This window comes from Pipistrellus kuhlii, unplaced genomic scaffold, assembly GCF_014108245.1.
Source record: "Pipistrellus kuhlii isolate mPipKuh1 unplaced genomic scaffold, mPipKuh1.p scaffold_m20_p_26, whole genome shotgun sequence".
Lineage (NCBI taxonomy): Eukaryota > Metazoa > Chordata > Mammalia > Chiroptera > Vespertilionidae > Pipistrellus > Pipistrellus kuhlii.
Window position 1 is genome coordinate 2,093,899 of NW_023425525.1, and position 15,100 is coordinate 2,108,998.

At 56.5% G+C, this 15,100-nt stretch overlaps 1 protein-coding gene across 2 annotated transcripts in view; it reads right to left on the bottom strand.

The window, feature by feature from the left end:
- Window positions 1-258: 258 nt before the first annotated feature.
- ZNF277 (zinc finger protein 277) overlaps window positions 259-15,100 on the bottom strand; it is a 33,065-nt gene continuing 18,223 nt past the window's right edge. The window contains exons 1-12 of one of the 2 annotated variants that reach the window (XM_045587190.1): window positions 13,164-13,299; window positions 12,670-12,871; window positions 10,917-11,005; window positions 10,157-10,239; window positions 8,230-8,321; window positions 7,549-7,671; window positions 6,646-6,778; window positions 4,825-4,892; window positions 3,772-3,868; window positions 2,527-2,569; window positions 1,766-1,940; window positions 259-759 (exon numbers count right to left, since the gene is read on the bottom strand). In XM_045587190.1, the coding sequence (XP_045443146.1) occupies window positions 576-759; window positions 1,766-1,940; window positions 2,527-2,569; window positions 3,772-3,868; window positions 4,825-4,892; window positions 6,646-6,778; window positions 7,549-7,671; window positions 8,230-8,321; window positions 10,157-10,239; window positions 10,917-11,005; window positions 12,670-12,728 (1,146 nt within the window). In that variant the 5' untranslated portion in view covers window positions 12,729-12,871; window positions 13,164-13,299 and the 3' untranslated portion in view covers window positions 259-575. Of the gene's footprint in view, window positions 760-1,765; window positions 1,941-2,526; window positions 2,570-3,771; window positions 3,869-4,824; window positions 4,893-6,645; window positions 6,779-7,548; window positions 7,672-8,229; window positions 8,322-10,156; window positions 10,240-10,916; window positions 11,006-12,669; window positions 12,932-13,163; window positions 13,300-15,100 lie in introns of those variants that run through there. The other variant, XM_036453688.2, reaches the window with a different exon arrangement.

The window sequence follows — 15,100 nt, forward strand, 5'->3', positions numbered from 1 at the left end:
AGGCTGCCAGCGCAGGCATGAAGCATGTGTGGTGAAAACGGACTTCCTGGACGAAGGGAGCGGGGTAAGGGTGGAATTGGGGGAAAGGCACTGAAGACACTGGCCGAAACCTGTTTATAAATAATCTGAACATTTCATTTACTTTTAAATATATTTTATTGATTTCAGAGAGGGAGAGGTAGAAACATCAATGATGAGTGAGAATCACTGATCGGCTGCCCCTTGCACACCCCCTTCTGGGGAGCAAGCCCACAGGCCTGTAAGCCAGGCATGTGCCCTGACCGGGAATGGAATCGTGAACTCTGGTTCACAGGTTGAGGGCCAACCACTGACCCACATGGCCGGGCGAACATTTTGTTCTTTTGTGATGTGCATGTCCTACCAGACAATTGGTCTAATGCAATGAGACCAGGTGCTCTGGTTACATAACAAAACTCCAGAGTAAAAAATACAAATAGTCCTCATTTTATTTTGAAAAAAGTAAACTCATTTTTCAGTTGACTTTGGGCAGGACGGTGCCGGCTGGGGCTCCGTGCGTCTGGCTCGGTCTGTCTCCGGACAGGGACGGCTGCCCCTCAGCCCTCCCAGCCCCGAGGCAGCAGCCGGTTCAGGACGCTGCTCTGCCTCAGCGCCTGCAGCTGGGACGTGTCCTCGCTGATGACGGTGGCGCCCCTGCTCTGGCCCGGAGCCGACAGGTCGCCCTCGCTGTCGGACAGCGTGCACAGCAGGCCGTCGTTCTCGTAGGTGGGGAAGTAGTACCTGCAACAGCGGACCGGCCTCACGGACTGCGCCCACCGAGAACAGCGCGTGGACGCGGCTCAAAGGGTTTCCTCGCCAGTTTCAGCAGCGCGGCCGTGAGGGAGACCCTCTGAGTGACTCAGGGTGACCACCCTGTGAGTGTCCTCGCTGCTCTTCTACATAAAGACACGCTTGCTGGGTCAGAGGCCCCTCCTCCCTCCTCAAGGCCCGCCCTCCCCGCCTGGGTAGCAGCCTCCAAACAGAGCTCCTCCCTCACACTCCGCTCCTAAGATCGATAACAATGACTTTCCCTGTGTCTTCCCTCACCTAACCATCCTGGTTCCTTCGTTCTAGGTGATAATAATCTACAATAATAAAAGCATAATATGCTAATTAGACTGGACAGCTGGACGACCTTTCGGATGAAGCAGGGGCTTCGAGGGCCGAGCCCCTTGCACAAATTTTATGCATTGGGCCTCTAATCTCTATAGAAAAGCTCAAGTGACCGTCCAATCGTTAGCAATGGCGCACAATGACCACCAGGGGCAGACGCTCATCGCAGGAGCTGCTGAGCTGCAGTGACTTGGCAGCTGTGGTTCTCAGGTGACTCACCCAGAACCAGAGAGGAAGCCCAATTCTGGGGTGTGTCACCTGCGAACCCCCCCTCACAATCTGGAACCCCTTGGGGGACGTCAGAGAGCCGGTCTTGGCCCGATCCTCGCAGGCCAGGCCGAGGAACCCCACCGGTGCACGAATCTGGGCACTGGGCCTCTAGTAATAACAACAACATAGCTCTGTGGGCATTCCCGGGTCATGCTGTGTGACTGTGGCCAGCTCTGGGGCACCTCAGAATGAGAAGCACAGGAACAAGGCACACACCTGGGATTGTGGGAAAACCAAAGCCGTTTGTTTTAAAGGAAAACCTGTCCTAGGGCTTCCTGGCTAGAGTTCTGGGGGACCTGATGGGACATTCCCTGGGAACAGAGGGACCCCCCAGCCTCTCAGGCCACCCAACGCGGCCACTCACTCGGGCTGGTCCCAGGTCCTCCTGTCGGGGAGCAGGCCCGCGTGGCTGGCCTCCGCCAGGTGGGCCCCCAGGTCGGCCCTGGACGGGAACCTGGCGCAGCAGCCGTAGCAGCGGCCCTGGTGAACCTGCCGGCGGATGAAGTTGACCAGCTTCACTTGCTCATAGAAATTCAGTCCTGAGGGAGGGAAGTGCAGAGTCACTCTGCGTGTTTATCTACTGCTAACACAGGCCCGTCTGTAACACATACACACGTGTCTGTAACACACACACACACACGGCTACAGAAGCACAAAGCACAGTCACACCCAGAGGCGGGAGGGAGGCTGCTGTGTGTGAGACGAACTTCTCATGGTCTGGACCATCAGCGAGCCCTCCTGTGCTCAATGCCTGAATCTTTGTCACCGTGACCGAGAACCAGGCACGGCGCTTCTGTGATGGCGAGTCCGGCTGCACCCCAGCGGCACGAGGGGTCTTGGGCACACCGCCCACGCCCTGTCCCGTTCGCCCCAGGCCCGGGTGCCCAGCGGGACGGCAGCTGGACAGGGACCTCTGCTCGGCCTCTGGCGGACAGTGACCATGAACCTGGATTCCACGAGAAGCTGCCACATCCGCGGGCAAGGGGAGGGGACCACCCGAGGCCAAACCCCGCTGTGAACACGAGTTCGGGCAGCGGTGGGGACCGTCTGCGGGGACGAGGTGGCGTGCCCTTCCCTCACGACCTTGGCACGGCCAATAGCGGCGCAGCACTGAGTCCGACTCACCGAGCTCGGCCTTTGTCTTGAGGAGGTCAAAGCCGTGCGCCTCCTGGAAGAGGGATGGCAGAGCTGTGAGCAGGTGGGTACTCCATCTCCCACCGGTTCACAGGAGCCTGACCCTGAGGCCCCGTCTCAGCTCACCGTCCCGGTGTCTGATATCTTGACATCTAGCTACTCCCTGACTCCACACAAGCCCGCCCATCAGCCGAACCCCATCACCCGCCTGTCCCCACGGTTCACTCCGTGGGACGCAGTGTGCAAGGGGTGCCCCCAGGGAGAATGGCTTCCGGCCTGGTCGGAACGGGACGGGAGCTGTGGGCGGGCTCTGTCACACTGCCTCTCCGTTTATGCTGTCGCTGACAAGCGCCGGCTTCTGTTATGCACACCTTCCCACAGTCACGTCTGAAGCGTCTCACGGTGCAGAGGCTCATTTTATTCTGGCCCGTCCCCGTCACGTCCACCTGGGTGAACGGCTGAACGCACAAGCGCACAGAGCAAAGACCACCTCACCCTGGTCTTTCAGGGCCCTGGGGCTCCGGTCAAGGGGGCTGCAAGGGGACCCCCACACAGGGCGGGACACAGCTGCTTCCGGTTCTAACATGTCGGACACTGTGAATTACACGTGCACAGGGGGACACTGAATTACATGTGCACAGGGGGACCATGCACACTGCCGGCGGCTGGTGCGGACAAGCCGCCCTCTGCTGCATCTGTGTGTGCCCGTGGCTTTCCTGGACCCGCCCTGTCCTCACTGCGCTGAGCAGTCTCTGACCAGGGTGCAGGGAGTGGGGGGAGGGGGGGCAGGCAGTGGAGTCGCCCCTGTGGGCACAGGTGGGCGGGGCATGTCTGAATCTCTCGGCCGGGCAGTCAGCCCTCAGCCCCGTGTCCAGCCGCAGTGCTGTCCTGTCCTGAGACACGGCTGCCCTCTCCCAGGGGCAGGAGGCTCCTCTTCGGCATGTCCCGGGTGGGACAGGCTCAGAGCCGCTCACTTCGAGCTTCTTTATAAAGAAGGACGCACCCCCTGGGATCTCTGCTCTTCTCTCCAAACCCCAGCCCCGAGGAGCTGCCAGCCCACGCCTGGGCGCCGTCCCTCCCCGCCCCCTGCGTGCGCCCGGGCCGTGGGCACGAGCTGTGACCTGCCTCCCGCTTCCCGCACCTCCGCTCCGGCGCGGAGGGAGCTCCAGGACGAAGGGCTCAGCCTGGCCGCCTCCGCGGAGGACGGGGTGAAACGAGCCTCAGCGTCCGCCTCACCTCCATGTGGGCGCACAGCTGCTCCGTCGTCCCCGCTTGCTCCTCGCAGAACAGACACACTGCGGAGACGGGGCGCTCCTCCCAGTCCGACCAGTCCCTGCGCCAGCAGAGCAGGCAGACAGACCTTCGTTAGAGCCCCGTGCATCTCCCCCGCCGCCCCCCCTCCCGCTCCGCAGTTTTGGGGAGACTGTCTACACGTCGTGGCGCTGATGCAGCCTCCGATGGCGGAGCAGCCCGGGAAGCCAGGGTGAGAGCCGGAGCGGCTTGTCCTCGGGCCCCTGCTCCTCTGAGCCGACTTCCCAGGGACCAGCGCCGGGCTCGGGGAGGCCACGTGGGGTGTGCTCATAAACACACCGAGGGGCATGCGCCCTGCCGGGGGTGTCCCACGACAAACGCTGTGCTCTGACAGCACACTGCACCTCGTACGGGAACCAGCTACTGTCTGCAGTGGGGCAGGTGGCAGGTCAGTCAATGGAGAACTCACAAAGCGCAGACCCCCCTTTTTTGTTTTTTACCATTTCCTCCTCTCCTTGCATTTCGTTTTGAGACACTGCCAACCTCTGGTCATTCCTAAACCAGGACACCAAGCTCAGCCCTGTGGAGAGGGCCACGGGCCGAAGGGCACTGCCGGGGGGGGCGGGGGCCTTCCAGGCTGAGGGCCCGCATTCAGACTTCCCGCCTCTGCCACACGTGTCCTCAGTGTCACCACTGGGCTGAGCGGATGACCGTGAGCCAGTCACTTCCCAGCATGGAGCTCAGTGTCACCCCTGGGGCCAGGAGCCGGTCAGGCTCCGGGTCACCCTCTCCGAGGGGCACCTGGCCTGGGTGCGGCCTGCGCACTGGTCACAGCGCCGTGCACACCCGCCTGGCGGGGACACAGCAGCTGCAGTGGCTTTGGGGGAGTCCTGCTGAGCCCAGTCTTGCCGCACCTCACGCAAGGCTGCGTGGCTGAGAGAAGGGGTCCCCCGTCTCCTGTCGCCCCCGTGGTGTGTTAGACCGACCAGAGAACCGCCCGATCCCGACACCAACCCATCGGCAGTGCCCGAGCCTCACTCTTCCTGGTGCTCCAGCAGCTCCCGGTCATCCTCCGACTGAACCTCTTCCCACGATTTCCCAAGTTCCTTTGCAGGAGACACAGGGTTAGAGGGGGCGGCGAGGGAGAGTGGACAGACTCCGCAGCAAACCCATAGGCAGTGGTTCACACACACACACACACACACACACACACACACACACACTGCGGGGGGGGGGGGGCGCATCGGCTCTGACACAGGGAGGAGGTGTGGCTCCCAGCGCTTTCTCTCTGGAGAAATATAAGAGCCCCCTTCTCCCCCCGGCCTTCCAGTCACTGTAACAAACCCTCCGTCCTTCCCCGTCAGTACAAACCCTCCCGGGCGTTGCGCACATGGAGGACGAGATCCCGATCCTTGCCATGGCCTCCGGCTCCACCTCCTGCTCAGGTGCTACCACCAGACACCCTCTCTGTCCCAGCTCCTCCCGCCTGGCTGTGTCACCTCCTAAAACACGCCGCTCACCTGTGCGTTCCCCTGCCTACACGGCTCAGCCTGGCTAAACAACAGCCCTCTTCCCAGTCGCTCTCTATTTCTCGGTTAGGCCCTAACCCTAACCTTTTGCCGCGAGCCGGCGGTAACACATCGGCAGCAAACCACAGCCCCTCTCAGTGCATCTTCAAACACGCGAAGCCTGCTCCCAGGGGAATGTATTCAGCTTGGGTTAGGCAGAACACACGGAAATCCCACCCAGAGCAGACACAGCACATAGTTCAGGACATGCTCCTCTGTCCACAGGTACGGTGGCTGATGGCCATCCACGGGCCTCCTGAGGCCTGCGCCGTGTGCCAATCCTTCGCTGCGAGAGGAAAGCACTTCCTGTGCTTAGGAGCGTCAGACACGGCACCTTCTGTCCAGCCACCAACAAGCAGTGGTTTTCCTAATGTCACTGTGCTAACCATAACCCCATAAATCCCCCATGCCCCTACAACATGCCTCCTCTGAACCCCTTTTCCCAACCAGAGGAACTGTCACCTCAGGGCCCGTCCGTGGTTCTGCGGTCTCTGAGCAGGCGAGTCTCAGGGTGGAAAATCCACTGCCTTGTGACCCCGTGTGTCCATCCTAAAAGCCACACTCGTGGCACTCCTCTTGCCAGTGAAATGGCTGAAATTACTTGGTTTCTCTAAAATTCCCATTATGAAGAGGGCTCGGGTTGTGTGGTTCAGTGGTTGAGCACTGACCTATGAACCAGGAGGTCAGGGTTTGATTCCCAGTCAGAGCACATGCTCAGGTTGTGGGCTCCACCTCCAGTGTGGGGCGTGCAGGAGGCAGCCAGTCAGTGATTCTCTCTCATCATTGATGCTTCTCTCTTTTTCCCCTCTCCCTTCCTCTCTGAAATCAATACAAACACATTTAAAAGGATAAAATTCCCATTAAAAATAAACTGGCACAAGAGAATAATAAAGGTAATTTGGGGAGGGTGGGGAAAGGAGGGGTTTTTGATGGGAAGGAGGGAAAAGTGAAGAGATTTTTGCTTTAAAGAATTATCTAGCACAGCCCAGCTCGGCCAGAGACCAACACCTACTTCGGGTTGGAGCCCCGAGGCCTGGCTCAGGCGGCAGACCCGTTATAAACGAGTGCGTGACCACCACGTGCTTCCTGGGCGCTCACTGTTCAGTGTTCTGTGTGCTTTGCACACCCTGCCCCAGCCAGCGGCCGCTCTGCGTGCCCGGGGCAATCAGCCTCGGCACGGCCGCTGGCTGGCCCGGAAGCCGGGTGGGAGCGGTGGCGTTGCAGGTGGAGGAGGAGGAGGAGGAGGAGGAGGCGGCGGCGGCGGCGGCGGCGGCGGCGGAGGAGGACGTACCAGGTAGTTGATGACGTAGAACCGGTCGTACTCGCGGTTCCGCGGGTTGATCTTGCGGTGCTGCTTCTTGCGCATGTGGTCCTTGAGCAGGCTCTTGTCCCTGAAGGTCCGCTCGCAGTACAGGCACTGCAGGCTGCAGGCACAGGCGTCAGGGGCCCGCTGGGCAGCCGCTGGCTCACTAGCCGGTCACGCGTGTTCGTTCTAGGCCACGCAGCACCTCCCACTGGGCGCGCCCCCTCGCTGGCCCCATTCCACGTGCCTGGCTGGCAGGATGCTTTTGTATTTCTGAGTTTGCTAAGCTGGCTCTTCAGTTAAAACCAAAACAAAGAGAGCTAACCCCCACGTTACTTGGGTGTTTACTATTACCCTGCCTGGCCGCACAGGCAAACGGAGGCTGTTCTTCAAAAGACCACGGTAACGCGTGGCTGCGCCCCCAAGCGCAGCGGCGAGGCCCGTCGGGTGCCCTGAGAAGGCGGAGGGCGCACAGCCTCTGCAGCGCACAGGAAGCTGAGAACATACATGTGCAGTATGTACGCCGCACTGACAGGGTGGAGTGAGGAGTACAGAAATCCCACATCCACTGTCAGAACTGTGGTTCGGGAAACGCTCTGAGGAGGGTGCGGGGAGCAGGAACGCAGCCCCAGGTGCCCCATTTCCCAGGACGGATGCGAGCGTGCGCCCCCCAGCTCACTGCACACACCTGAGGAGGAACGCAGTGCTGGGGATAGGTGCCATCCTCCCTTAAAAACCACAAAGACAACGGGATCCGCACAGAACGGGACTGTCGCACCCAAGAGCGGTGCTCCGCCGTGAAAACCGGAGTCCGTTTCTGTGGTCCCGTCACTGGGTTTGCAGCAGCCCGGAGTCCAGGACCAGGTGCAGGCTGTGCTGCGGAGTACTCACTTGTCCAGCTTCCTCTGCAGCGTGCTCAGGAATTCGCCGCAGTACACGATGTTGTCCGGCAGCCCGATGTTGAAGGCGTGCTCTCTGGCCATGTGGTTCAAAAGCACCGACCTAGGAGGGAAGCTGAGCAGTTTGTATGCGGCACAAATCACCCAGGAACAAGTCAGGCCAGCAAGAGCGCGTGTGTAATGAGCAACAACCTAACAGAAGCACGTGCAGGTGTTCCCGACACACATACCAGGCCATGGCAAGCTCCCAGGTATGTGAGCGCCGTCAGGGCCCTCTGCGGGTGAACTGGGACCTGGCCTTACATGCTGACTAACCAGCTTTACTTTCCAGTTCATCACGGGGCCGGGAGGGACAGCTGCCCGAGACGCAAGTGACCAGCTGGGAGCTGGGGTCAGAGACCTAGTGCCTCTTTTCCAGACTAAGACCCCAACGTGCTCGCAGGCAGTTAACACGCTAACGGGGACAGCGTGTCTGCAGCCGCTGGCTCCCAGTCTTCCCGCCGGCCAGTTAAGGAAGGCATTACCCTCCTCTCTCACGGCAACCACAGTTCCCCTCGATGCCGGCATGCTTTACAAACCACTGCTGGCAACAGGAAAGGGTGTCGAGGGAACCCGTGTTCTGATGAGTTTTCACAAGAAACAGTCACGTTTGAAGACACGTATGATGGCAAACCTGTTTCCGAGGAATTCCTCATTGCAAAACATACAGACGCCATGGAAGCTGTTGTCATCCCGCTCCCGCTGCTGCTGCTCCAGGATTCCTTTCTGCGGAGAGAAGCAGCCCGATGAGGCCCAGGCAGCGCAGTGAGCGAAGGCAGCCCCGTCAGCCTGGACGGTGACATGGAGTCAACATGACCGCGGGTCAGAACTGTCAGGCCCAGCCCCTCACCGCCCTGCAGGGACAGCGCTGGAGGCGGAGCTCCACAGCCATGGTTTGGGCCGCGGGCCGACGCCCCCACACTGCCCCGCAGGACAGGGCCGGAGCTCCTGGGCCGACGGGCCACAGTGGTCCACGTGCCGTCCTCCGGCCGGGCCCACAGGGACAGAGGCCCCTGCCTGGCTGAGCTAGTCCCTCTCTGATCTGGGCGACACACGCGTGACCAGCCAGCGAACAGCTCCCTGGGCTCTGCAGCCGGCGGGTCAGGGCAGGGGGGCCGTTCTGCGGGCTGAGCCCTGAACCGCACGCTCTCGGGAAGACAGTGTCCAAAGTGAGTGAATGGAGGACACCTCCCGGTGTTGGGGAACCGCTGGATGTGGGGAACACTCAGGCGGGAACTGGGGTCAGAATTTCGATTGTCATTTACAATTAATGGATGCAGCTACTTCTAGGGACACGAGTCTATCTGCAGACGTTCAGTGAAGTCTCTGGGTCCTGCGTGACACATGGGAAGCAGTGGGGTTGGCAGTAGGAGGGTCGATAGGGTCAGTGCTGAGTGACAGGGCGGAAGCAGTGGGGTTGGCAGTAGGAGGGTCTGTACTGAGTGGCACAGGGAGGAAGCAGTAGGGTTTGAGTTCTTGTAGAGACCCTGTGGATACCCGGATTATGACCACTTGGCCATTCTCAAGGCCACCGTGGGTAAGAGTGAAAAAACTAATGGAAATTAAAAATTATGAATAAGTTTAAGCAGACAAAATCCGTAAAAGATGGCAGCAAATTGATCCCTGCTTTGCAGATGTGAGGATCTGAGGAAAGGAAAAGAGAAATGCAGGAGCCCTGCTACTTCACTGGGTTTGCTGCTACAGAAAAAGCATATTTTTCTTGCCTATAAATCAACACCCAACAATGCCAGCTTCCTTACGGGAGAATCAGCATTTGGGACGGTCACAATATATAACTCGCCTTAGGGCTTTCTCAGGTCACGAGAGAGGCCGATGGGGTTATTTTCCTCTGCGGCCCCTTGAGGGTTTAGCAGAAACAGTGAACCCCAGGTCCCTCCTAACACATCTGGCCGAGTGCAGAGGTCCCAGGGGCACTTAGAAGTGGCCCCTGAAGGAAGGACGGGTCCATCCGAGTAATAATTGAGCGCAAGCACAAACCGCAATGAAAAGCCACAGTCAGACAAAGTACTGAGAAATGGCTTTCTGCTGGACTTAGGAAAACTCAACACTCGTACACACTGCTACCTTTTTTAAGACCACAGCTGCTGAGGCATTAAAATTAGCTCTCAGGCTGGAAAGGAGAAAGGCCGCCGTGGGCATCGAGCACAGCCTCTGGCCGGATAAAAGCGGGGCCGGGCAGAGCGCATTCCAGTGAGGGGGACGTTCAACTCCCCTCCGTGTCTGCGACGGCATTCTTCCACGACGCTGACCCCCCGCATGTGTGAGGCGGTTCGGTTACACCAAATGTGGCAGCTCTGCTGCTATTTTAGAGGTGACCCAGGAGGAGGCAGAGCCCCAGTCCCCTGCTTTGAGTTTTAGATGGGTTTTTGGCAGGGAAGGCTTCATCTCAGCACGAGCACGCTGTACTCTCTGAGCGCGGGATGCGGTGCCTCCTCTGCTGGGAACGCTTGGAAGTTTCCGGAATAAAAGGAGAACCAGCAACAAGAGAAGCAGTGGCGCGTGTGTGCTCCCAGCACGTGCCTCCCTCGCACAGGCCTTACCAGCCTCTGCGCCTGCAGCTCCTCCCGCAGCACCCGGTCCTCTGGCAGCACGTCACACAGCAGGAAGTAGCTGTCCTGCTCCTCTGGGAGGGGAGAAGTCAGGGAGACGATGTTTATCATTTTTCCCAGGCCTTACTCCTTACAATATGTATGTCTATCATACCTATGTCCATATTTACTCTGTAACTTCTTCTTTATCTCTATACTTATTCATATCTAATTTATATCTATATCCTTATACACAGCCATATCTATATCTAATCTATATCCATTACCTCTACCCATATCTATGACTATATCCATACCCATATCTAATCTATATCTATATCCATACCATATCCATTAACCATATCCATATCTATGTCTATATCCATCTATATCTATATCTGTATCTGTATCTATATATCTATATCTATAACTATATCTATATCTATATATCTATATCTATAACTATATCTATATCTATATATCTATAACTATATCTATATCTATATCTGTATCTATATCTATATCTATATCTATAACTATATCTATATCTGTATCTATATCTATATATCTATATCTATAACTATATCTATATCTATATATCTATGTGTGTGTATTAAGAGCTCTCCTCTGGAGTACTGGTCCTTAGCTTTATTGAAGTTAATCAACAATAAGACAGCAGTTTCATGTAGGCTCTCGGGGAAGTGAGAGGATTCTGACTTGAGGAAGTGGGACCCCCCTGTGAATTCTGGGTCTGGGAAAAGGTGGCACTGACCCAGCGGGGCGGTGGAGTTGATGCGGATCACGCTGCAGAAGTCGGTGATGGGCTGCTCCCTGAACCGCCTCCTCCAGTACAGGACGTACCTGCGCAGGCAAAGCAAAGAGGCGGTGAGGAGACTCAACATGGCCCTTTCTTTAGAGTGACAGGATTTAAATACACACACACACACACACACACATATATATAATTGATTTTTTACAGAGAGGAAGAGAGAGGGATAGAGAGTTAGAAACATCGATGAGAGAGAATCATGGATCAGCTGCCTCTTGCACACCCCCTACTGGGGATGTGCCCGCAACCAAGGCACATGCCCTTTTCCGGAATTGAACCTGGGACCTTTCAGTCTGCAGGCTGAAGCTCTATCCACTGAGCCAAACTGGTTTCGGCTAGAGTGACAGGATTTTATATAACAATTATCCCAAAGCCACAAAGCGGATGTTGACTGAACACTGCCAGACAATTCATAAATAGAAAGGCGGCAGAACATTGTAGAAGTATAAAATAAGTATTTAATAAAGTAAAATTACTCTGTAAAGGCATGGAAATGATTAAACTTGACTATCCCCAAATTCAATAAACAGCCATATGGGAAAGTTAAAAATCAGTTATTTTATGTGATAATGAAGTTTTTCTGAAATCACACTTAATTTATATGAATTAAAAATGTACACATTTCCAATCAATGGAAAGTTGGGTGTCTATCTTAACACACCCCAATAACAGACGTCATAGTAATAATGGGATGAGAAGTCAGCCAATGTCTCCATAACAAGAGGAAAAAGCTCCAAAAAAGTTCCGCATGTGTCTGATGTGAGGCAAACTTGGCCTTTGGAAAGATGGTCAAGTTTTAAAAAATATTTAAAAAAATATATTGATTGATTTCACAGAGGAAAGGACATGGAGAGACAGAAACATCAGTGATGACAAAGAATCATCACTTGATTGACCGGCTGCCTCTTGCATGCCCCACATTGGGGATTGAGCCCTGACCGGGAATCGAACCATGACCAGCTCCCGGTCAATAGGTTGACTCTTAACCACTGAGCCATGCCAGCCAATCAAGACGGTCAGGTTTGGAATTCTTGTACCTAAGGGGCACAGTTGGAGGACACAGGCTGAGTAAAAGCAGAGCATATCTGAGGAAGAGGGGGAGAGGATGGGGGCAGCCCACTCCCATCTTCCCGGTGGCTAACTTGGCGCGGGCTGGCAGCTGCAGTCCCTCTCAGGGACGGGACCGGGAGGGTGCGGGCTCCTTCGGGGAGACAGAGATGGGATGTTGGCCGTGGCTGCGGTGACAGGAGACTTTACTCAGGGCAAAGGGCTCCGCCGGGAGAGCCCCACGGCAGCACCCTCTGTGCTTAATGGAGGTCAGGATCCCCGTTCGAACCCGGCCCTCTGGGACCTCTGCAAGTCTCTCCTGGGCTCCGGAGGCCTGGCTCAGCCAGCGCCTGTGGCCCACATGCAAGTAAGACGAGCCGGGGAGGCCCAGCCAGCAGCCTGGGCAGGGGAAGGGGAGTCCTCTGCTGGGGCCGCGGGACGGCAAGAGCGTGAGACACCCACTCCGCAGCCTCCACACTCAGGACAGAGTGCGAAGGTCCCTTAGCGCCCAGGGAAGCTAAAGACTATCAGTGTGCATGCTGCCAGTGAGCACAGTGCCGGCTGCCATGGCACAGGGGTGATTATACAGAAGTCAGGCCAGCCTCAGGAATGATCAACTCAGCTCACTTCCACAGAAACCAGCACTTACCTCCGGAAGTCAGCGACCAGCCTGACGTCGGCTATGACGAGCTTGTGCTCGATGATCATGTGCTTCAGGAGCGGGTCCTGCTGCGCTGCGGGGAAGTGCTCTTCACAGAAGATGCAGGGCACGGAGGGCGAGCCTTCGGGGGTGTCGCTGGGCCCCGCGCCCTCGGGCAGAGACAGCGCCTCCAGGATGCAGTCCCGGCCATCTGGGAGAGCGAGCGAGAAGAGAGGAGCTGACACCGGCCTCCATCGGAAGGATTTCCCTCCTGCATGAAAGGCCTGAGGTACCTGCATGTCCCCGGGATGAAGCGCACAGGCCAGCCCGCAGCACCATTTCAAACGCTCCGCCACCCGAGGGAGGAGGCTGCACACTGCTCACTCCCCGTTGGCTGCTTGCCTGGGGGACCCGTTGGGCAGGGCGGCTGTTTAACCGTGGACACTGGCCCGTGGCAACAATTCTGGGGCCCCTGGTGGGGTCTATGGCCGGGCAGCGCTGACCTGTGGCAGAGTGATTGCTGGATGGGAGGTGAGCGCACACACTGAGGCCTCAGGGACGCAGGCCAGCGTCCCAGCTGCTTCTGGCGCCCCTGCGGCCGCTCCCGCTGCTGGCTGACTGTCACACGCACAGAGGAGCTCTCACAGGGGTGGACGCTGGCAGCCCAGGCTGCAGTTCCCAATGCTGACCGACACCTCCCGTTTGCTTACACTCCATATGGATCGCAGTTCAAGGTCTTGAGAACAGAGGTGAGTGCTCAGTCCTAAGCGTACCTGGGAACGCTTGTCCCCTCTGCGCTATCCCTTTCCCTTCCACCACCTACGGCTAAGAGCGGGCCCCTCCCCGTGCATCTGGAAGAGGGGAGAGGCTGGACCCAGGCCTTTACCCACAATCCATCTCCAAAGCTGGGTCAGACGGTAAGACCCTCTTTAATTTCCCCTGGGCTGAGAATTCATTCTGTAAGGCACTGAGGCCCAGGACCGAGAGTGATGTGCAGTACTCTTGCAGGGAGTGGGGAGTGGGGAGTGGGGAGTGGGGGTGGGCACAAGCACAGGGGCGCCGTCCCCCTCCAGCGCGCCGGGCCCACCCAGGAGGCTGGCAGGGTGGCCCCCAGGGGCCTGGGGCTGCCGCTTCCCCGGGAAAGAAGCAGGCTGTACCCACACTCCATCCTCACACCTACCAGTGGCGCTCGGAGCAAGGAGCTCGTTCGCACAAGCAAAAGAGCCAGGACGCCTTTATCACATCACTGAGCAAGCACACACAGACCTGGCGTGGGCTGCCTACGAGGCCGGCCTGTACGTGAGGGCAGGGCGCCTGCCAAGGCCAGTCAGGAAGACACGGGAAAGGCTGGAACCAGGTTTGATGCTAACTGAACAGAGGCTCAATCACAGTGCACACACACAACACTTCACACCCACATACACGTACATGCACGCACATTCCAGTACAAGACTCGAAAAAAATATACAAAAGAAAAAACAATGAGAGATTATGAACAGACGTACTTATTCAAACTTTTAATACTGAATTTTTAAAGTAAAAAGCATGATATCGGACAAGTTCCTCAGTGTGAGAATTAAGAAGTAAAGCAAGTTAGTTTTATCTGGTCACCTTCTAAGTCTTAACATTTAAGATGCAAAATTTGGTTACACTTACATTTCCTAACTGAACGCCTACTATGCAGAAAATGCATGCTAGGAGCTCTCCAAAAATACAAAGCTTTACCTAAAACTCCTGTCCTGAAGTAGGTGCTCATCCAGAGGAAAGATAAGACAACAGTACAAATCATTATAATGCAAGCCAGCGTACACAAAGTTGGCCATATAAGTCAAGAGCTAAGAGCCTGGGAGGAAAGAGTAACTCACGCCAGGAGGAATGAAGGAAAGTCTGCATGGGAGGTGAACCGCAGTGCAAGCTGGGTAACATTTTACCCCGGTTAATGGAAATGTAACTGATCAGAATAGCGACAGGAGACCAGAGACCCACACACACAGGACCGCTGGGCGGGAATGGGAACAGGCGGCTGGGGAGTGCTCCTAGTTACTGACTCCAGGGGAAGGTGGGAGGGAGAGAGGACGTGGCTGGGCGCCCGCCTGCCTGTGCTTTCCAAGCGAGTGGTGTCTGGTGGAATGTGCAGAGGCCGGCTTCACTGCATCTCACTGATTGACCTGACAGGCAATTACCTCGGAGTTAAGTCAATATTTGCATGAAATGGGCTGGCAGCTAGAACATTGTAAATTACCTATCTGATATTCCCTATTACGTGTAATTAGTGTTTTGGGTAGAATCATAAATTTCTAAGTTGTGGGACTGATATTTCTCTATTTCCAAAATTAAATAGCTATGTATGTCATATTTGTAGTTTAGCGTTTGATGTCTTACTTCATCAGTATGAGTAATTTTTAGTACAACAGTTTTGTTGATATTTTGGAAATAGTAA